This window comes from Vipera ursinii, assembly GCF_947247035.1.
Source record: "Vipera ursinii genome assembly, chromosome: 5".
NCBI classification, from domain to species: domain Eukaryota; kingdom Metazoa; phylum Chordata; class Lepidosauria; order Squamata; family Viperidae; genus Vipera; species Vipera ursinii.
Window position 1 is genome coordinate 91578555 of NC_139518.1, and position 21847 is coordinate 91600401.

Consider the following 21847-nt stretch of genomic DNA (forward strand, 5'->3'; position numbering starts at 1 on the left):
AGTATTGGAAAAATTGAGATATTTGCACAAATTGGGTAGAGTAAAAAGGGCATAGCACCATTAGAGGGGTCTCTTCTTGAATACTACTGTCGAGCCCCGTGGGCCCGACACTCCATGAGGGAAGCGGCTTCGCGTACCGGTCCCGTGTCGTTCTCTCGTCCTCCTCGTCTGTGCCCTACTCTTGTTGCCGGCGTGTCTGGCCGTCCGCCTCTGCCGGTCACCCTCCTAACACATCCGGGGCTTCCGGACGGCCTTCAAGCACTTCCTGAGCCTCTGGCGGCCGCACCTGCACAGATGGACCCTCCAGCTGAGCTTGCCAAATGACAGCTGGCTTCTGCGTCCTCGGCCGCCTGCCAGCTGCTTTCAAGACTGCCGACTGGCGCGGCCGCAGACGGACCTCCCTGCCACACCTGCCGACTGCCGGGCGACGTCTGGGCCTGCGGTTGCCTGCCAGAAGCTCCCTGGGATCCGGGCAGGTGCGGTTTGGCAACCGGGCCCTTCTACCAGGTCTGCCGCCAGACAGCTGTTCCACAGTGTGGGACCGAATGTCCTGGGGACTGTGGAGGGTGGTTTGGGGCGCGGGTCCCCTGAGGTGACTGGGTATGGTGGGGAGGGGCACCTGGGGATAAGGGTAGGAATTGCCTGGCATACTTACCTGGTTGAGGGTAGTATGCTGAATGAGGGGAGGCGGGTTGGCATACGCACGGGGGAATGGGAGCTTGGAGAAGCAGCAAAAGGACTTGTAGGGGGGGAGGAGGGCTTATATGGGTGTGCTGGCGGATGTTGGCTTGTAGCATGAGGGCGGAGCCCATGTACTCAACGGCTATTTAAGTGTTGGGAGCAATGTGCTACCAACACTGACTTTGTTTTCCCCTGGAGCTGAATAAAGCGATCTTTGTTTCGTCACCCGTTCCTACTGGAGTTGTGTGGTTACTTCTATCTGAGGATGTGGACGTGACAGTAAGTCAGCGTTCATTTTTGTTACTGTTCACCTCTACCTGTCTTTTCGCTTAGGCGTAGGCATGGCAGAGGGAACACAGGGGGCTGCCCCAGTGGCTGACGAGGGAGAGCCAGCTGGAGCTGCAGCACCTATAGAGGTGGCAGAGCCGGGAGAGGCTCAACCAGTGGTGAGACCCAAGGCATGGGCCCCACCACCGGCAGCCACAATGGATGAGTTCCAGGAGGCAGGGGACCAGACCCATGGAGGAGAATGGTGGTTTAGCCCTGCTCTTGGCCATATGGACCGTAGCCAGGGACAGATAGCATGGCCAAGAGGCTCATTGATGGAATGGAGGGAATGACGTCTAACTGACAAGGAGGAGTGGAGTTACTTCACAGCGCCGGGCAGGCAGACAATGGACATACTCCGGGACAGGTTCGGGGAGATCGGATATCAAGAGCCTTTACCATGGCCAGGTTCAGAGGCGGAACATGATACAATGCGGTGGTCGCATACTGAGACCCAGCCTATGCGCTCAGGGTCCTCTCGTTTCCAGCTAGCCAGTCCACAGTTCCAGATCCCGCCTGGCCAGGGTACGTCCCAGGGGAGGGGTCCTGCTGCTCAACCTCTGGCAGCAACAACACAGAGTGGTTCTGATACCAGGCTGACAGCAGAGGGAGGCCCCACCCAGCAAGCAGCAATACCATCTGGTGCCTTGGACTGGCAGGCAGCGGATCCCTGGCATTATGAGACCACAACACGAGGCCTGGGGCTACAAATGGGCCCATGGGGGTCAGGTGTGGTTTGGGGCCCACCGCCATTGCCAATGTCCTATGACGGGCATCCCGACCACTTGGCCATGTTTGAGCCACGCCATTAGCCATCTGGACAGGTATGCCCTGGGTTATCCATCCCAGTGGGCGATGGTAGTGGCAGTAACGGTGAGCCTGCAGGGTGAGGCTGCGCCCTGGGCAGCGGACCTGTACAGCAACCACGCCAGAGAACTGGGTGATTCTGGTCTCTTCCTGGAGGCACTACGGGCAAGATTCGAGGATGTTTCCCAGGTCCAAAGAGCCGAGGCCGAGGTGGTGGGTCTCCGACAGCGTGGCTGACCCATTGTTGACTACGTCCGTGAGTTCTACCGGGTGGCCAGCAAATTGCGCTCATGGCCAGAATGCCTTCTGGTTCACCATTTTAGGGTGGGTCTAGACGGGCCTCTTCGCAGGGCATGCATCGTCCATGGCATCCCAGACTGTAAGAGTGGTTCCGGGTAACCATAGAACTGGACGTGGGATTGCAGGAGTTCCAGGGAAGAATGGAGAACATGCCTGGAGGTCAAAGGACCACTGAGAGGGTAAGGGAGGAAGGACAGAAACCCCTGGTTGTAACATCAAGGCCTTCGAGTCCGGCGCCTCGGTCGTCGATCCGGTGCTTCCGATGCGAACAGCCAGGACATCAAGTGGCAGAGAGCCCGGTCCCGGTGCCCCGAGCAGTTCTGGTGACTACCGGAACACACAGCACCACGTCCAGGAGGCCCGTGGAACGAACACGAGCCGCACATCAGATGCTGGGTAAAGTGCCTAGGGGAACGTCCCTGACGGGTCCGGAGATACCAATGGCTGCTGGACTGGTGATCTACGACAGCACCGATGAGCAAGATGAGGACCCCATGGTGAGCGTGCCGGTGTGTCCCTTTGCCATCCCTGTTGCGTTAGTGAGCCCACAGACAGGACGGAAGGGGACATACAAAGCTTTAATCGACTCGGGTAGCACCTGTTGTCTTGTTAGTCAAGCAGTGGCGTCTGCGGTAGGCATTAGGAAAAGTTAGCCACCCCACTTAGGTTCCAACAGGTGGACGGGTCCCTTCTGGGTGGGACATCTGTTACCCATGTGACGGACCCTATCTGGATGGAGATGGGGGAGCATTGGGAAACCCTTCACTTCATAGTAGTACCCTCTGTGACCGAGGCGATGATTTTGGGGCTTACCTGGCTCGACAAATGGGGCCCAACGATTTGGTGGGAGGGAGGATACCATCACCTCCATATCAGGATGGGACCCCAGGCCCCAGTTCATGGCCTCATAAGACCAGAGGGGGGAACCGAGGAAGAGAGAGCCTGTACAGCAGAGTCCGGACAAGGGGTCCAAGTCCCACGGGTGTACTCCGATTTGGCCGATGTATTCAACGAACAAGAGTGTGACATCCTGCCACCTCATCGACCAACGGACTGTGCCATTGAACTGGAACCAGGAGTCAAATTACCTAAACCCCGTATGTACGCCATGACACCACGGGAGATGGAGGAATTGCGACGGTATATTGACAAAAACTTGAAACGGGGTTTTATCCAACTGGCTCGTTCCAGGATAGCGGCACTCGTCCTGTTTAAGAAGGATGTCTTCCTCCGCTTATGTGTTGATTTCCGGCGCATCAATGGGGTGTGTATGGAACACCTGTATCCTCTTCCCTTGATGAAAGACCTCCTAGCCCATTTAGCGAAGTGAAGGGTGTTTACAAAACTGGACTTGAGGGAGGCGTACTACAGGGTAAGGGTCAAAGCTGGTGATGAATGGAAGATGGCCTTTAATTGTCCACTCGGCAGCTACCAATTTAGGATTATGCCATTTGGATTGCAAGGGGCTAGTCTAGTGAAGAGAAAGACCAGGGGAGACATGATAGCAGTGTTCCAATATTTGAAGGGCTGTCACAGAGAGGAGGGGGTCAACCTATTTTCCAAAGCACCTGAAGGCTAGAGAAGGAATAATGGATGAAAACTGATCAACGAGAGATTCAACCTGGAAATAAGAAAATTCCTGACAGTCAGAACCAATGGAACAGTTTGCCTCCAGATGTGGTAGTTTCATAACTGGAAGCTTTCAAGAAGAGACTGGACTGCCATCTGTCAGAAATGATGTAGAGACCTACAAGGGTCCCTTCCAACTCTGTTATTCTATTCTGTTCTGTTCTATTCTATTCTATTATCACTGCTTGGTAGATTAGTGCCCATAACTTCAGCTGGGTGCAGCTACATAACACATAAACTCATTCATCTCACTCAGCTGTTTCCAGGTGTACAACACATTTGCACATACTTCACTGCCACCTTGACAAAGGGGTATCTCCAAACAGCTCATGCTGATATCTCAGGCACTCAGGAAAATAGAAGATTACTATCTGATATTTTGCACCATTTAAATGTTATTTTATTAAATATGTTGACTTCAAGGTTTATTGTAACAAAGCTATGAAGGTTCTATTAACATTCAGGAAAAAAAAACTAACTTTATTATTTCACTATCATGCAAAAAATTTGCATCAAACGTGTTCCATTTCCTGTGTAAAACTGGACATGATATAGATGCTTACATTAACCTCGTAGCAGAACATTAAGAAAGCCAAAGGTCTATAGCTGTGTTTGATAACGGCCATACCAAGCTAAGGTTCTCATTAAATTGGAACAGGTTTTACAGATGGTAAAAACAAAGACAAAACAACTCAAACGGTTCCAAAAATATGTTTTAAGGATGCAGATACTCAATACAGGGGGATTATTATAAATAATCAGATAAAGACAAGAAAAGATCAGACCTAGAAGCATGCACATCTTTTTTTAAAGCAGTATAACTAATTTCCTGTTCCTCACTTTGTAATGTCGTTCTTAAAAATCTTAGTAAAATTATCGGGGGTTTTATTACTTCGCACTTAGTCCTAGATATGTTCTATATTAAATTTATAGGAGGAGATGAAGTTTTGTCACACTTTTCAGATGCTGTTGAATTAACTTCGCCAACAACCCCAGCTCACAAGCCAATGGTGAGGGATACTAGGAGGTGTAGCCAGCAACAACTGAAGTGTCACAGGTTCTTTTGCCCCAGTAGAATTCTCTCTCTCATTTGAGAAAATATTCCTTCTCTTTAAAGGAGAAGGAAATTTTGCCCAAACCTCTGCAAGAAGGAATGCTTTTTTCCTGCATTGAGTCATAAGCAATCATAAATATTATGGAGCTGAGTTAGGAGTTTCTCACTAGAAGAATAGAAAAGGGTATTTCCCTTTCAATTCATATTGAAATTGAAACTGTATTTTCCTGAACTCCATTAAGTTGACCCTCAATTTTTTATTTAATTAGACAGCACAATTATTCTCAATCCTATTTCAGGTACAAAGGGAACACCTTAATGGAATTCAATGTTCTCAGATCCAATGACTGGACATAAAAATGCTTGATGTGCATTGTATACCAGGGGCAGAGAATGTCATAGTATAAATCTGATATTGGAAATTTACTGGGAAAGCTTTTATCCCACTTCTACTCAGAAACTGAAAAAACAGTAGTCAAACCGTAAAGCTGACAAACACTTCTGATGTAGGAAATAAAGAACATTACTTGCTTTCTTTGTAGCAAAGACAATAAATACGGTTGATGCAAAAGCTCTATGTTTATGTGGTTAAAACAACCCAAAAAACTACAGAATAACAGGAAATAAAGCAATGTCAAATAGACTGGGCTACTGAAAAAAGCACTTCTGGAAGTTGCTGGCTCCCTTTTGCTAGTTTTATCAGAAAGCAAATCAAACTGGGAAACCAGCTAGCCCCATAATTATAGAACTTTTTAAATTCATAGCTAATATAGTATTTTAGTATAACACAGAGACTAAATTACACACCATACAGGAAGCAAATGCATGTGTGTGCAAATCTTCAGGGCAGAGTGTAACAAAGCTTTTCAACTGTTTCCTAAGGAGCACATATTCTGCAGCACTCTGGATCCCATCTATTCTAAACAATAAAAAGTAAAATAAAATAAGCCGTTCACATAACTTTTTGCCCTCTTAAGATTATTTGCTTTTAAATTCTACCCTTATAAGTCGACTTACATCATCGAGGAGTGGCTGTTTGTAAAAATCAGTGCATCTCTGAAGCTCCTATGCTAACAAAACCAGCCCATACTTGTTCCTTAAAACATTCTTGTTCATTTTTATCCAATCCATCAGTGAGAGCCAGTGGTCAAATAATTGGCTCATCTCTACTGCTGGTGTCTGGGCTCCAGTGGGTTGCTGGATAGCAACAGTGTAAGAAAAGTCCTTCTTTTGCTTTACTCCTTTCTTTACGCGGGCCCCAGTGAGCTCACCAGCACCAGCCGTATCTCACTGATCAAAGCAGCAGCATAACCCAAAGACGAGGTCCATTTCCACTGGGCCTACACCAGAGGACAGCATCCTGCTGCGTAAGAGGTGCAGTGTCTCACTTTCAAACTCTTTCTCTCTCTTTGCTCCAATTCCGAAAGATGCTTCACAGCTGTTGCTCCATCATCAGCCCTGGAGGGGAGGTGCTGGATACTCCATCACAGACGATCTCTTTTCTATACAAACAATATGGGTTTCTCTCAGGAGTTGTAAGACACCTTCATACAGCAGAAACAGACACGATGGATCCATGGAAAAACAACAGAAAGGCGGCAGCACCCGGAGCATCAGATTCATGCAGGGTTTCGTGCACTTGGCTGCTGCCGGTTTGTAATTCTTATTTCTTTAAACGTCAAAACGAATATGACCGTTGCTGTAATTCAGGTACTCCAGAGCTGCTTGCTGAGAAGATATTGCCCTCCCGCTGAGTATCTCCGAAAACTGCTGCAATCAGAAAAGCATAAGCGTGAAGAGAAAAACTGTAGAAGGAAACGTAACGGGGTCAATGGGGCAAATCAGATTAGGAATCCCAAGGCCTGGATGGTTACACCTGCATTTAAACTAGTACACTGAAGATAGTTACACTTCACAGCGCACAATAGTTAAGGGATAGTCCTCCCTATTCCACTTAATTACTGTTGATCATTAAAATCATTTCTTTACGTTAATATTCCCCTGGCTGTAAGCTATCTCAATAGCCTAAAATAATACATTTAAGAAGTTAGTATGGAAGAAAGGACATGGTGAACAAGAGACAAATTATCTGTTGGATTGCCCTTCTAATATTTGAGAATTCAACCAATGTTGTATCTGTTCCATGTCAAGGATGCTACGGGGCAAGTGTGTTGCCCCAGAATAATTTCTGTGCCGAAGGTATCGGGTTTCAGACATTGTAAACTCTCGAACAGCTAAATTTCCTTTTCAGTGAGGTACCGTTGACTATTTTTTCTAAAAATTAAATATCCAACATTATTCAAAAATCTTCCAAACAAATCTGCAAAACATTGCAGACATTACTTTACAATACACTAGAGGAAAGATTACAAAATTTTGCCAAAAGTAGCCTCAGTTTGTAGCCCTAAGGAGTATCAAGCATATATGCCTATCATTACTTGATGAATTCTTATTCTTGTAATGAGGCAGGAAATGAAAGTCACATTAGGTCTTCATTGGGAATTGAAAAGTAGGTTTAAAAAATTAAGGTAAGAATTAAATAAGAAAACTGACAAGATAATGCCATTAAATAACAAAATGTCAGTTCTCAGCACTAAAATTAAGCTCAAGAAGGGATTTAAGAAAGTTAAAACTTTAATAGGTTGAAAAGGGACAAGAAGAAGCACTTGTAGGACGTCAAGAGAAAAGGTGGGTTGGTCTGCCAGGTTTTTTTTTTAAAAAAAAAACAAACTCCATCAATTTACATACATTTTCTTAAGGTTTATTTGTATGTCCTAGTGAACTGCTGAAGGGAACTCAAGACTTTTTAATTAGGAAACCACGTCCTTGAACTATTAGAAGACAATGTTTGTTCGTTCCTGTTTCCCTACTGTCCCTTATTCCATGTCCCTCTGCAAGGGTAGACAGGGAAATTCAGCAATCCACTTGAACTACTAAAAGCCATCGGGATAAAAGTTTAAACGAATATAATGCTCCAATTACCAATGCTAGGTATCAAGCTGAATCTTAAGGAACAGCAAAGATTGGTCAGGTAAGAAAGCTTCTGGGAGATCTACTGTGATTCATCATCCTAAAGAGCAAAAGAAATTTCACCAAAAGTTTTTGTTACTTTTTAGCTTAGGTTTGCTCAGATAATTACTGATTTTTCTGGAAATAATGAGAGAAATTGAAGACCTTGATAAATATCATACAGGTTTTTTATATAGTACTAGTTGTATAGCTTTTATTTTGAAAACATACCCCGCTAATAAAATTCCAAGTTCTATAACTTGGGAATAGTAAAGATGTAGGTTTTTCACTCTAAAAAGCACTGCCCCGTGAGACTAAAGAATTGCTCTATCCCATTTAGTTCTTTGGAGAGAAGAAATAGGAAAAATAGGAGGAGTAAGGAGTGTTAGGTATTTTTCCAGGCAGAGTTATTTATCAAAAAATTAGGCAGGTTACAAAAACATCTAATCTAATCTTTATGGACTTTTGCTTTAACCAGGGCCTTAAAAACTAGGGGAATTGAACCTTATATCAAATATGCCATCCAATCTTGCAGGGCTGATCAGTGAACAAACATCAGCGCCCAGGAGTGACAAAAAGCCTTTGCTGGCTTCTGCCTTGATAAAGAGAGAAGACCAAACCAAATCCTTTGGTTCTCTATGGGATGAGGGGGGGGGGGCTGCCTAAAGCCATTGTCTCTAACCACCTGAAGAACAAGGACTTTTATTCTATTAAGACTTACTAACATGAATTGGTTTATCTGTACATCTTTGCCTTGCATGCTTTTCATCTCTGCCTTCTCTGCATCCCTGGTCACATTTCAGAATATAAAGTATTTGTATGGCTCACTTTGCCTGCACGTTTTCAGATACGGGGCACTTTGTTTAGCTAAACTTTGCTAGATATATTCCTAACAGCACTCGTAGCCTTTCCCTGCCAAACCTACCCATTTTTAGCTTCATTGGAGCGGAGCTGCAGGGGCCCCAGAACAATGGTAGTGTACGTTCAGCCACTTGCCATCACGGCGATGCCAGACCCGGGTTTCTTCGGACTGCATGGTGCGAGGCCGGCCCTGGCCATCAATATATTGGGTCAAACGGATATAGGCAATACAAGCTGCATCATCACCAATAACATGAACATGGGGATTCAGGATGGTAGTGTGGATTGGTTTGCTGTTCTTGGACAGTACTGAGGAGATACAAAAAATGATCAAGATTCTTCTCAACTCACCCAAGAGACATTGGCTCTGTCCGTTACAGCTTGGCAACCCTGTGACCCATCTCCGTCCCCTTTGTTGTTTTCTTCCATCTTAATCGGGGATGTAGCGCCCGGGTTTCCCCTTTTTACAAACAATTTTTTCTTACTTTTCTTCCCCTAATCATAGCAAAGCTCCAGTCCACCCAGCATTTCAGAGACTTTCTCCATAAATTCTAAAAATGGTATTACTTTCCTGCTGTTTTGAATCTAAATAATTCTTGGAAGGACAAAATTAATGGCTTTATCATTTAACGTAATCATATACAATAGAATCCACTTTGCCTCTACGGAATGTAACGGAATTAGGAAAATTACGGAAAAGACAGACACAGATGAGCAGCAGAAAGAGGAAGGAGAGAGTAACTTGACCAGCCTAAAGGCTTCCTCTGTCTGCCTTTGGGAAGCTGTCAGATGGCAACGGAAAGATGTTTACTCACACCTGGCTGCCAAGAGAGGACAGTATTGCAGAGGTTTCCACGATGGAGACCAGGGATATCATTACATTGTATTACCATATTCCCCACCACCTGTACGATACCTCAAATCCTAGCAAGGAAGAAATTTGGGAGCAAAGCTATTGCTTACCTTTTGCAAGAAAACAGTACTTTACGGGGCAATAGCACATTCTTTCAATGCTGCCCTTTAACCTTGAGCACTATATATTCTCAAACAAACCATGGACTGATATGAATAGAATTTTCTATTCACTTGTCCTGAGTTTTTAACAAAGACAACTCTTTAAAAAGCACTTTTAAAATTAGGTTGGCTTTTTTCCCCCACTGTGCTTACGTCAGATCATCTAATTCTGTCCAAGAGCAATTGCCGTTTGTTAATTCCTGCAGTGAAAGTCAACGAGACTCAGGAAACGTTGGGTTTCCAGAAACAATGTTCTGTTTGAGACTCAGTTTCAGTCAGGCAATCTCTGAAATGATACATTCCAAATTGAAGTATGAAATTTGGTCTTATAATTGAATTTTATTAGTGCTAAAATCACTGCACTGCCATATGCGAAGCACAGTGAGAGCTACTGCCTGTCCTGAAAATCCTAAATGATTTGGGAATTAGAGTCAAACTCAGCAGAATCTCCAGTCACCTCCTTCATCTCCACATGTTCCCATCAAAGTACATGAGACACACTGTTTGCAAGTGGAGGGCCTTCTTCACCCTATTTCTGAGGATCTTTACTTAGGAAGACCTGCCTAAAATGTTTTGCTATTTTTCCAAACATTCGTCATCTGAATAGGTTGTAATTTTGCTTTTAACATTAATTCAGTTTTTTTCGTACTGATTGCTGCAGAGCATTTTAATATATATTATTCTGCAAAATGCCCTGAAAATATTCAAGTGTAGCATACATTCCTGAAACAGATGAAATTAAAAATAATTAGAGCACTTTGTTACAATTTTCTACTTTTGCATCTCACTAAGATATATTCTCCTTATTGTTAAATAATAGAATATGGTTGATACTTCTTTTACTGTAAATTGCCAACAGATTTCAGTGGTTGTCAATATAATACTTTAACTTAATATACACTCTATTTGTTATGATATTTAATTAATACATACATGAAGTGCATTAGTAAAACACACAAATGAAATTCTGATGCAATTAGATATATGACACTAAAATTGATTCCAGTGAGTTTTGTTCATCACATGTGTGTGCTTATAAAAACAGAGAATACTGCCTTTTAGGTAGGCAGGAATTTTTCAGGATTTTAAATATGTGCTATTAATTAATTTATTTAATTTATATGTCACTCATCTCACTGTCCAATTACTCTGGGCAGCTCTTGACTCTTTAGAGCAGGGGTGTCCAACCTTGCATTCCCCTGAATTTAATAGATAACATTAGGTATACAAACCCTAGTGATCTAAAACAAGGTGTTATGACAAGACAATCACAAGAGACAGAAAGTTGTAGCAAAGTGCACATGCTTTATATACAAAATTTGGAAATAAAAAGAGAACACGGAGGACATGGAACAGATTTGTCCAATCTGAGCAACAATCTGGGAAAAATGGAGTGAATTTTGGAAGTGTGTATATCAGTTACAATATGATCCTTACTGACAGCTAGTCGAGACGTGGACATGAAATCCCAAGCCATTTCCTACCCATGGAGATAGGGGAAGTGTAATTTTGAATTTGCCAGTTATCTACCACTCACAGTTCTCAAAGTAAAACTTGTGGAAGTCCATCCCCTCCACGAGGTTTCCCAGTGCTTCAGGTTCAAATGAGGTCAGCCCAGGATCACAGATCTTCCTATAACAAATGAAGTAATCTGATCTCATTGGCATCTAATCCTTGAAATAATTTATCAGAGAACTGCATATATTATTACATATTGTTAGTACTGTGCCACTTTGATGCAGAAAGTTTTTCCTATCAAAAAAAACCCCCTGTAGCAGCTTCAAATATTATGATACAATCATTTATGCTAATTATTTCTTGCTTTAGAGAAGATCTTAACTCTCTCTTGGTCTGATAAAATAGATGCAGATTATAGGAAAACAAACTTTGGGGGAAGCTGTTCTAGTTCCAAATTCAATGTATGGATTTTACCTGTGATTCATTTCCAAGTACATTTATTTATGCCCATTTTCTATTCCCATTAGAACTCAATACATTTCCTCCTGTCTAACAATGCATTTGCAGATTAACTAAACATTTTTGCAGAGAGAAAAAAACTACGGTAATAATATTTTTGTATAGAGGAATGAATTTGATACAATGAATGACCATTGTTTCATGCTTTCAAAATATTGGTATTGACAGAACTGCATTTATTACATGTGTTTTATACTAGTTCTACAGCATCAAAAAATATTCAGTTATGCCTTTCTGGTGTTCTAGCTAAAAAACACAAAGGCACATTTGACACTCAGTGTTATCACCAATAGGTTACAAGTATTTCTGGCTATTAGTTGGGACAAGCTTTCATAGCTTATGTAACTAATTACAGGTAGTCCTCGTGTAATTACGATTGGGACTGGCAACTTGGTTAAGCCAAGCAATCACTAACTGAAACTGCAACTGGACTTTTGATCTATCTTCAGCTTTCCTTTCTTTACAGACCTGCAAAAGTTTTAAAAAAATGGGAGGATTGATCACACATCGCTGTTGTAATTGTCAGTAATCACGAAATGAGGACTAACTATATGGTCATTATGATACATAAAAAGACCTCTGCATTTCTTCACTTACGTGTAAGCTTCAAAGTCTCCATTGTTGATTGCTTCAATCAGCTGTTCTGTTATCTTGATGATTTCTTGCTTACGCGCTGAGGGCAAGCATGAAAAAGACAATTTTAAAGCACTGGAATTATGAAAAATATATGGTGAATAAGTCACTCCTTTAAGACAATCAACAGGGTTGATACTAGTCTTGAGGGGCAGCTGACTTCTTGCATTCCAGAAAAACAGCACAGCAATGAGGCTAACCATTTGGAGAAGGAGTGGACAACAGCATAGCTGGCTGAGGAATTTTGGGAGTTGAGGTCCATCGGTCGTAAAGGGGCCATAGTTGCCTACCTGATTTGGGGGGATGGCGTCTGCTGTTAAGAGGAAAGAGCTCAGGAAACAGGCTGTACCATTCAGAAAGTCAAGATATTGTACTAAATTTAAAATATAATCTCCATATAGAGCAGTAATGCTCTAAGAATCAAGGAACAAATCTTAAAGCATCATCTCTGTGATGGGAAAAATTCACCATATGATGCAAATCTGAAGAAAAGGGCCCATTACAGGTCTATCATTGGTTTATTACTCCCTCAGAAACTAAGCAATTGTACCAGGAACAGGGTTTTTTTTCATTCAATGGCCACAATTGGATTTTTAATGACAGTAATAAATTTAAATTAGATATCCTCAGTATAATCAATTTTCTTTAAAAAAAATCCATCAAATTAGACATTACAATTTAGTAGCAAATTCTGGAAGGTTTGTATTCTATTTATTTTAGGGGCTGTACCCTTGGTCTCATGTTATGCAGTTCTAGTTTGAACCACAATTTGTATTTTGTAAACTACTATGGTTCTGTAGAGACCTGGGTTATAGTAACTATGATTTGTATTGACAAAGACTAGAACTTCATCAGCATCAGTGGGAATGACTGTAAGACCACTCTGAGTTTGGTGGGACAAAATGCAGATCTGCAGGAAGAAGCTTAATTGTGTTTGTACTGACCCAGATAAGATTATAGCAAGACTGCTGGTTCTTTGAAATTTCCAACAAATTATACAAACTTCAAACACATTAACAAAAGGACACAGTGATAGGTTTTCAGACACTGCCTCCAATGGCTGCTTGGTGGCTTAAATAAATGATTTAATAGGAACTGTTTTTATTCTTGAATAAAGTTGCTGCTTCTCCTGAAAATGTCCCAAGTGTAGTCTCACTCTGCTAGAGTGTCTTTGCCAAACTGATGCAAAGTCATCAAATGACTTTTCTTGCAGATTGTTATTTGAATCATCTGAAGAAGTGTCACACTGGTAGCAGTTCTCAGAGAAATAGCTCACAGACTAGTCCACGGGTAGGCAACCTCGGCTCTCTTATGACTCATGGACTTCAACTCCCAGAATTCCTGAGTCAGCAGAATTCTGGGAGTTGAAGTCCATGAGTCATAAAAGAGCCGAGGTTGCCTACCCCTGGACTAGACTGAGCAGAACCTCAGCATTGGTTTCAACGGATACACTTGCAGACCTTGTGATCCACTATCCTGCCTTTTATCTTTTAAAGGAGAGGATTAGTGATGAGGACACAAGAGTCTTTTGGTATGAAGAAACGATGTTGTTTTCATGTTGGTTATGAAAATGTTCAGGCTTTCATTTGAACAAACATTTTCATACCTTATTCAATTAGCCCTTGTGACTGACTACCATTCCCAGTTTTATGTATGCCACAACAACTTTGTGGCAGTTCAAAATTCTAACTCTCACCATGTAAGGAAATTATTTAAGGCAAAGTTTTAACTGCACACAGGAAGCATATGCTTAGAATTTAGATACCCTCCACCTGAGCAATAGCATATTAATATCTGTTTCTGATTTCCTCCACGACAGAAATAAATAGCTTCAAAAAACAGGCTCATTTGTAGGCCTTGAACGTTTACAGACAGATCATGTGGATGATAAAATCTTATCAAAGACTTTAAAATCTTCTGAATGGTACCCACTGGTGTAATGCATTACATATTATGCTTTGCTTCGCTTCATCCAATTACAAAAAAACATGCAATTCCATCAAATACTTTTGTAAAAGCAGACACGTGCAGCTTATCACAAGTCTGTCAATCTTTTTTGAAGTCAAGAGAGCAAAATGTTCATGATGTCCTTAATCCTTACCAAATTTTCACCTGGTTCCCTTCTAAGAGTTTGCATAACCAAGCTCCTTGCTTTTTTGGAATCCACGCAAACCTTGAACTTGAAACCATTGAAACAAAGTCTAATATCTTTGTCATCTACCACTTGCAAACTGATTACTCTGTTCCCTTAGTTCAGGGATAGGCAACCTTGGCTTTTTTATGACTCGTGGACTTCAACTCCCAGAATTCTTGAGACAGCCATGCTGGCTCAGGAATTCTGGGAGTTGAAGTCCACAAGTCATAAAAGAGCCAAGGTTGCCTACCCTTGCCTTAGTTAATAAATACATTAAATCATTTGTGCTAGAATAGATTAAAAGGCCTGTTGTGTCCATCATTCCGTGAGCAGTTAGAACTGAATGGGTAGTACAAATGGAAAGTATGGCTGATGAACCACTTTCTAAGTTCAAATACTGAGCAATACATTATTTTTGAACAATTGCTACTTTTGTTGTGCTTAGCATCAATAAAACCACAAATATTGTCAACAGACTGTAGACATACCAGCTATTAAATTGTGCCCAAATAGACTAAACATCACAACCAACGAGAAACATCACACTGTACTTTCCAACAATCTATTTTTCTCTCTTTCCTATTGAGCCATATTTCTATAGATCCATGTCATAGTAAACAAAATATATTTATATTCAAATATTTGGCCACAACTTTCCAAGTCTTGGCAACCCAAGATTAACAGCAGAGGCATATCACTGTCAGGTCCATAAACTTTCAAATGAAATTCTGCATTTTTCTAACCATAATGGCAGTAATATTCCTGCTGCAATAAATATATCCAGAGTTCAGAACTTTCAATGCCTGCTAAATGATAGGTAAATTTGTTACCACTGTGATTTGAGTCTGTAGAGGAACCCACTCTAAATTTTGGAGACCTGTTCTGAAAGCCCTTGAATCTTGTTAATTTCTCTGGAGACTCATATGCAGCTTGGCTACCTGAAATATTGAATTAACTTTCTTTTTTATGGAGTACCTTAGTCACTTTATGTCTGTACAGAAAACAAGTATCCAATATTAACATATTATGACCTATCATCTGACTTTACTCAGCCTTGAAACAACTTGATTTGAGTATTCCAGTACAATCTAAATAAAACCCCAACTATAGAGGAGTGAGCTTGTTTGGGAGATCATTCTCTCATGTCGAAGTGTCCCATTTGTAAGCAAATATTTCTTGGACATGAGTTTCTATCTTTATCTGCTACAAAAAACATTTTCATCTTTGTTGTTAGAAGGAAGATTCAGTGATGATGAATACTTTATGATGGTCTTGGATTGAAGCAAACATGACAGCATGAACAGAAAGCTTTTAAAACCCAGTGGAGTGCAGTAATCATCATGGATAATAGACAGCAACGCATAAACTTGCTTTCTATTGATCATTACGTACAATAAACCCCAAAATTAAACTTAATAATCCACTGAAAATTAGCAATCTCAATGATTTCAATGAGAATGGCAAAAAACCTTTGCAGCATTCTTAGAAATCATCACTCATCTACAGAAGAACAGTTTCTCTTAACATTTAGGTTTTCTTGGTGATAAAGGTAGGTAGAAAAGACAATGAAGAAAGATGGCCAACAGATTCAGTTCCCATCCTATGGCTTAACCAAGGATGTTCCCACCTTGGCTTACAATCAAATACGCAAGAGGATTCCACAAGGGAGACTTTGTCACTGTCTGACAGAGGAAACAGCAACAATTTCTCATATGCTTTTGTGCTGCCCCTTCTACATAGCATGGCAAGCTTACTGGTACATATAATGCCCTTTGAAAGCCCATTCTAACAGCAGCTCAAAGGAGGAGAATACTTTGAGGACAAGTCATCTGTTATCTCTAGAAGAGATGATAATTTGCTACAATTGACAATATTATCAAATGCTTTACTTTCTTAGCATTTTTGTTTGCATTTCCATGTACACTTTTGTCTATAACTCTTGGTCAACAATGTTCAATTGGTCAATAACTTGTCCCAGACTGAAATGTAAGAGAATGCAGATGAAGTCTGGCACAAGACAGTTTTCCAGGGATTAGGGACACTTAGTAATGAACGGATCTACTCTTCTAACTAGTTAATTCAAGCAGAAAGTGATAACTGCTACAGGATGATAGGGAAGAAAGGTAGAAATAGAGAAATAAAAAGGGACATAAATCACTACTAATATTTCTCTACCTGCTACTACTGCTAATTAACAGCTAACTTACATGATAGACTGTTAAATGCAAATGGAACTACTGGAGTTAGGATAGGCTCCGACTGAGCACGATCCAACTCCACTGTTTGCCCTGGGCTATCCCAGGCAAGAAGTTTCTCTTCATAAGACAGTGTAGCAGTAGCTGCAAAACAAATGCAAGCATTAAAATAAAAATAAAAGCAGAAAGCAGAATAAGAATTGCAGTGAAAATACAAATCCACACCCATTCACACAGACCAGGGGTAGGCAACGTTGGCTCTTTTATGACTTGTGAACATCAATTCCCAGAATTCCTGAGCCAGCATAGCATAGCATAGCTGGCTCAGGAATTCTGGGATTGAAGTCCACAAGTCATAAAACAGCCAATGTTGCCTACCCTTGACATAGACAAAATCCCAGAGCACACACTGCTCCCAGATAAAAGCAGTGCCAGGGCCATTCTTTGATGGATCTCTGGAAGACCTTCCCCACTGGAGAGACACGCCAAGCATCTTTTCAAAGAGATCCACCCTTTTGATGTACTGACTCTGAGAACTAAATGAGACACAAGTTGGAGAATAAAATATTCCACAGATTCCACGTTACAATCAAAACCACATCGCAGACAGAAGTTCATTTGTCTAACCCAGGACCATAATTTCCGGACACTTAGGAGGAAAAAAAAAGACATTGCAATTATTTGGAATTTTTAAAAATGCCAATTTTAGCAAGGAAAATGTCAGATCTTGTCCCCAAATCAATATATACTTATTAAAACAACCAATAAGTTGGAGAGGGCATTGTAAAAAGGCCAGATTATTACATCCCTGTCTCAATATAACAATTTCTGAGTGTGCAACACAACTTAACCTCAACAGGTTAGGGGTCTGATCAAGGCTACTTTGAGTGTCATGGAAGAAAAGTGAGTTACAAATGCAGCAAATATAATGCTACTTTTCTAATTTGACTATATGCTTCCTCTGTCCTATTGAAGAAAGATAGAAAACCGTAATAGTAAGTGCCCTCTCTAGGCAACTCTTGGTGCTTTTCCCACCTCATTTTCAGGCAAGCAGAGAACCTCCTGTCTTCACAAATGCAACATTTGAGATTGTCTGACTGAGTAAGCAGATTGACCAAACAGGTTTTCATGTATATCTGTTCTTTTCATCCCTCCTAACACCTCTTAGTATCTACTTCAGCTAATCAAGGCAGACTCCCCCCAAATGTGGAAATCTCTACAGAATAACAGTCAAATGCTAAGCCACTTTTTAAATTACAAAATTTTTTTTTTCATTTCGCTATCTATGTATGCACTTTGATGACTGTAAACCAGGCAAGAACATATTTAGTGACTTTTTGCAATCTGTCCAGATGCAATGCCTAGTATGTAAGGCATACCCCGGAAGATTTTTCTGTTGAGTCAAGAAAGCTATGCTTTATCTCACCAAATCCAAGGAAAAGTCTTTAAATAACAGAACTGTTTTGTATTCCATCAGTCTGTGCAGACTTCAAGTCCACACATCTTAAAATTGCCGACCAAATAAACACTGGTCTAGTGGTTACATGAGCTGCAGGCAGAAACAAAAGATCGACAATATATGAAACTGGCTTCGATAAACTTAAGATTAGTGAGGTTAGAAGTTGGTCAAATAAATTGAAGGATCACTTCATTTTTTTTATTCTGAGGCTTGGGAGTTTCTGGTTTAAGTTCTTGGAGGTTCAAACATACTGCCTTTTGATAATTATGTAAAGCGAAACTAAGGAATTGTCTCAGCTTAGGTCTCATTTTTAATTACTCTACAGAGAGGCAATTTCACAAGTAAAATGTGAAGACGATGCTTCCCCAGCACCAACACACACGATTCATAAGGAAAGAAATGGCTCCTGTGATAGTCATCCCATGAGTCATTTTTGGCCCTAAAAACAGTAATAACATCTTAATTATATCCAGTGAACAATTGCCCATCACTTCAGATTTTTTCGTATCAGTATCATATAAAAATATAACTACTTATTGTGACTTTACAAATGTAGCTCAGTGTAGAAAACATTACAGGGGTCAAAATGGAAGGGAGACAAGTATGGGTAAGCATTGCCAAAGATGACCGGCTGAGAAGTGAGTAAAGCGGACACTGACTCCCGGGTATGTTTCAAAGCTGTTGCTTCAGGAGGCATGCACAATGAAACAGGCTGGCCCTCAGTCCAGCTTTCTGTTTAAAAATAAAGGATTTTGGTCACTTGGGCTGACCTATAAAATATTAGGAGCTTTGTATGCTGCTTTCCCAGGATTCTGCCCATTCCCTAACCCACCTCTTTTTTCAAAAGACAAAGGAGAACAAGGCAAACAGTGCAATTAGTACAACCTAGTTATCCACTAGATGGCAGCAATGCAGTTGCACTTTTGTGACCCTGTGTTGCCATCCTGTGCTCAGCCAGGTATGATGGCAATGTGGTTCCACAACTGAGGGGCCTGCTTGACAGATAAGCAGGAAAGGTTTGATATAAGAACTCTCCAGAAGCATCACATCCACACAGAATAATGCAAGTACTCTCCTCCTTCAATTCTAGTCAGTAAGTTGAGGTCAGTTTAAATGACCTGGACTGACAGGGATTTTAATTATGTTTTTAATTTTTAACTTAATTTTAATTTATTCTACTGGGGCTATTAATTTAATTTCTTTTTAACTTTTGTATTATTGTATTTTATTGTTGTTAGCCGCCCTGAGTCCTTCGGGAGATAGGGCGGCATATAAGTCCCAATAATTAATTAATTAATTAATTGTTTAATTGTTTAATTAATTAATGACTCATTGTAACATGCTGTAAATAACAGAAATTAATGTTTGACTATTGTGGCAGCTTGCGCTGTGAATAGTTCATCTTGTAGTTTTTACATATTGCATAGAAATATAGCAAATCTGTTTCCCCAGAAACTACTAGCAAGATTCTACATACATACATACATACATACATACATACATACGTATGTGTGTGTTTTCTTAGCCATCATTGTTCTTTTGCCTTCTGTGCTTTTGTGTTAAATGTTTTAACATTTGTAAAGCATCCAGAGTTGCTGGGAGTTCAGGTGGCGTGTAAATTTAATAAGTAACAATATCCCAGGTATTTGGGAAGGACTCAATAAAGATAAAAATATCATATCTAGTCAAACGATCTGGCTCAGCGTGCAACCAAACATAATAATAATATGCTGTCTGTAAACCAGCAATCCCAGACAACAAGAGTTAAAATAACTCTTATTCCTTTAAAGGGTGTCAATCAACTTTGTATGCACAGAAGGTGGCATGGGGAAAAGCTGCTTTGCCAACAAGCCTGCAATCCTGTCTTCATTTGCTATTAAGCTGTATGTACCTTTCAAATCTTCATCTTCAGTAGTGGTATTGCAGCTCTCTGTGGAACCCTGTAAGATAGAAACATCAGCATTCACAAGACAAGAAAAGCAGACATCGAGTAGGAAAAATGAATATTTGGCAACCTTCATTCATTCGATGCAGTGTTATCCTAAATATCATTTTGAAATTCCACAACTGGCCTCCCAGCATCTCCAAGGCATGTTGCTTAAATTACAGATAAATTATGTCTTCTGTAATCTTCTATACACTGAAATTTTCTGAATACATGTATTCATTTTTTACATGAAGCAAAATTTAGTGATCCCTCCCTGGCACAGGGCTTTCTTCGTACGGGTCAAATTGTATGACTCACACAATGATTGTATGACTCCAGCAATCAGAACCTACCCAGCCAGCTTCTTATAAGCAAAATCAACGGGGTATGCTGTGTTGGTGGGTTAACAACTGCAGTGAGTCACTTACAACCTCTGCAAAAATATTGTTAAATTGGGTATGACTCACTTAAGAATTTCCTTGCTTAATAACATAAATTCTGGTCTAGTTATGGTTGCAAGTCAGGAACTAACTGCAGTATCATGTTGAAGGTTTTGATTTCCTGAAAAATTTCCTACTACAAGCTTTTATATGGGATAGCTCTCAGGATCAAATGGAACAAAGTCCACAATTAAAAGAAAGCTTAAAATATTAAAAGAAAACATGGCCAGCAAGAGAAGTTATATTGCAACTGTATATGATGAGAAACACCAGACTGAATTTGTAATTTGTAGGAAAAGTTGTATTTTGTATCACCTTTCTGCCAAACAAATGCAGAATATAAAAACAATGAAAAAGTTTTGTATTCATTTGTACTATATTTTCTGTACAAGGAGAAATCTCTGAATGAAATATCCAAATATCTAAAACAATCAAGCTTTTTGCCATAAAGATAGGTACATTTCAAAATAAAATGTATTTTTATGCCATCTGTCTAATAAATAAGGTAAGCCAGTTAAACAGCATAGGATTCATGGAAAACTAGCTGATCATTTCTTCATGCAGGATTATAAATGGAATTAAAATAAAAAATAAAAATAAATAAATTACATATAACTCTGGCTAATGTAAATCCTATGTAATGTATGCAATTTCAAAGGATAAGGAAGAGGCCAGTTTGAAATTATGGAAGTCTTTTGTGAACCTCACCTTACCTTTATGCCATCATTAGCATTGTGGACAACAGTAGTTTGTGGTTCCTAATTGAAAGAGGACAGAAATAAAGAATCAGATTCTAGCTCAAAGCATGTATCTGTTGGGAAAGCAAAATAACAAACAACAATAAAGCGCAAGATTTCTATCTAAGGAATGGTGTGAGCAGATAACAGATAACACAGACCACTCCCTTGGAGAGCCCCAAAAGACCCACTAATACAGGGGTGTCAAACTGCCGGCCCATGGGTCGGTTGCATCATGTGGAGGCTGCGCCCAACCCGGCAATGCAAAAAAAGTCGCAATATGCCGCAACACGTCACGTGACGAGTTTGACACCCGTGCACTAATTACCTTCATTTTCTAGGAGACAAAGCCATGGTATTTCTCCATATTCTAACAAGCTACGCATTTCATCTGAAAGCTCATTACAGCTATCAAGAGAAAAGTTTGGGCAAACTGTTGTAATTCATTAAATAAAGGAAAATGTCCACTTAAAATTTCACTCAGAATAAAAAGGCTGAACATATGGCTTTGTCTCCACGTCTTCCCCACCCTGCTTTTTGGCATTATTTCTCTCTCTATGGGGACATTCATAATTTCCCACGCAATGGGCGACAAAGGCACCCGTATATGCTACCGCAAAGAACTACACAGAGAACAGGCAAAATCTCATGTTTGATTCAAAT

General features: G+C 40.7%; 1 protein-coding gene across 14 annotated transcripts in view; it reads right to left on the bottom strand.

The window, feature by feature from the left end:
- Nucleotides 1-4119: 4119 nt before the first annotated feature.
- Nucleotides 4120-21847, bottom strand: part of CAMK2G (calcium/calmodulin dependent protein kinase II gamma) — a 180964-nt gene continuing 163236 nt past the window's right edge. For 6 of the 14 annotated variants that reach the window (XM_083364210.1, XM_083364218.1, XM_083364217.1 and 3 more), the window contains 7 exons: nucleotides 21161-21205; nucleotides 19972-20020; nucleotides 16634-16765; nucleotides 12257-12332; nucleotides 11220-11314; nucleotides 8733-8977; nucleotides 4120-6568 (listed from right to left, as the gene is read on the bottom strand). In XM_083364210.1, coding sequence (XP_083220336.1) covers nucleotides 8745-8977; nucleotides 11220-11314; nucleotides 12257-12332; nucleotides 16634-16765; nucleotides 19972-20020; nucleotides 21161-21205 — 630 coding nt within the window. In that variant the 3' untranslated portion in view covers nucleotides 4120-6568; nucleotides 8733-8744. Of the gene's footprint in view, nucleotides 6569-7780; nucleotides 7869-8732; nucleotides 8978-11219; nucleotides 11315-12256; nucleotides 12333-16633; nucleotides 16766-19971; nucleotides 20021-21160; nucleotides 21206-21847 lie in introns of all 14 variants that reach the window. The other 8 variants (XM_083364214.1, XM_083364212.1, XM_083364211.1 and 5 more) reach the window with 3 other exon arrangements.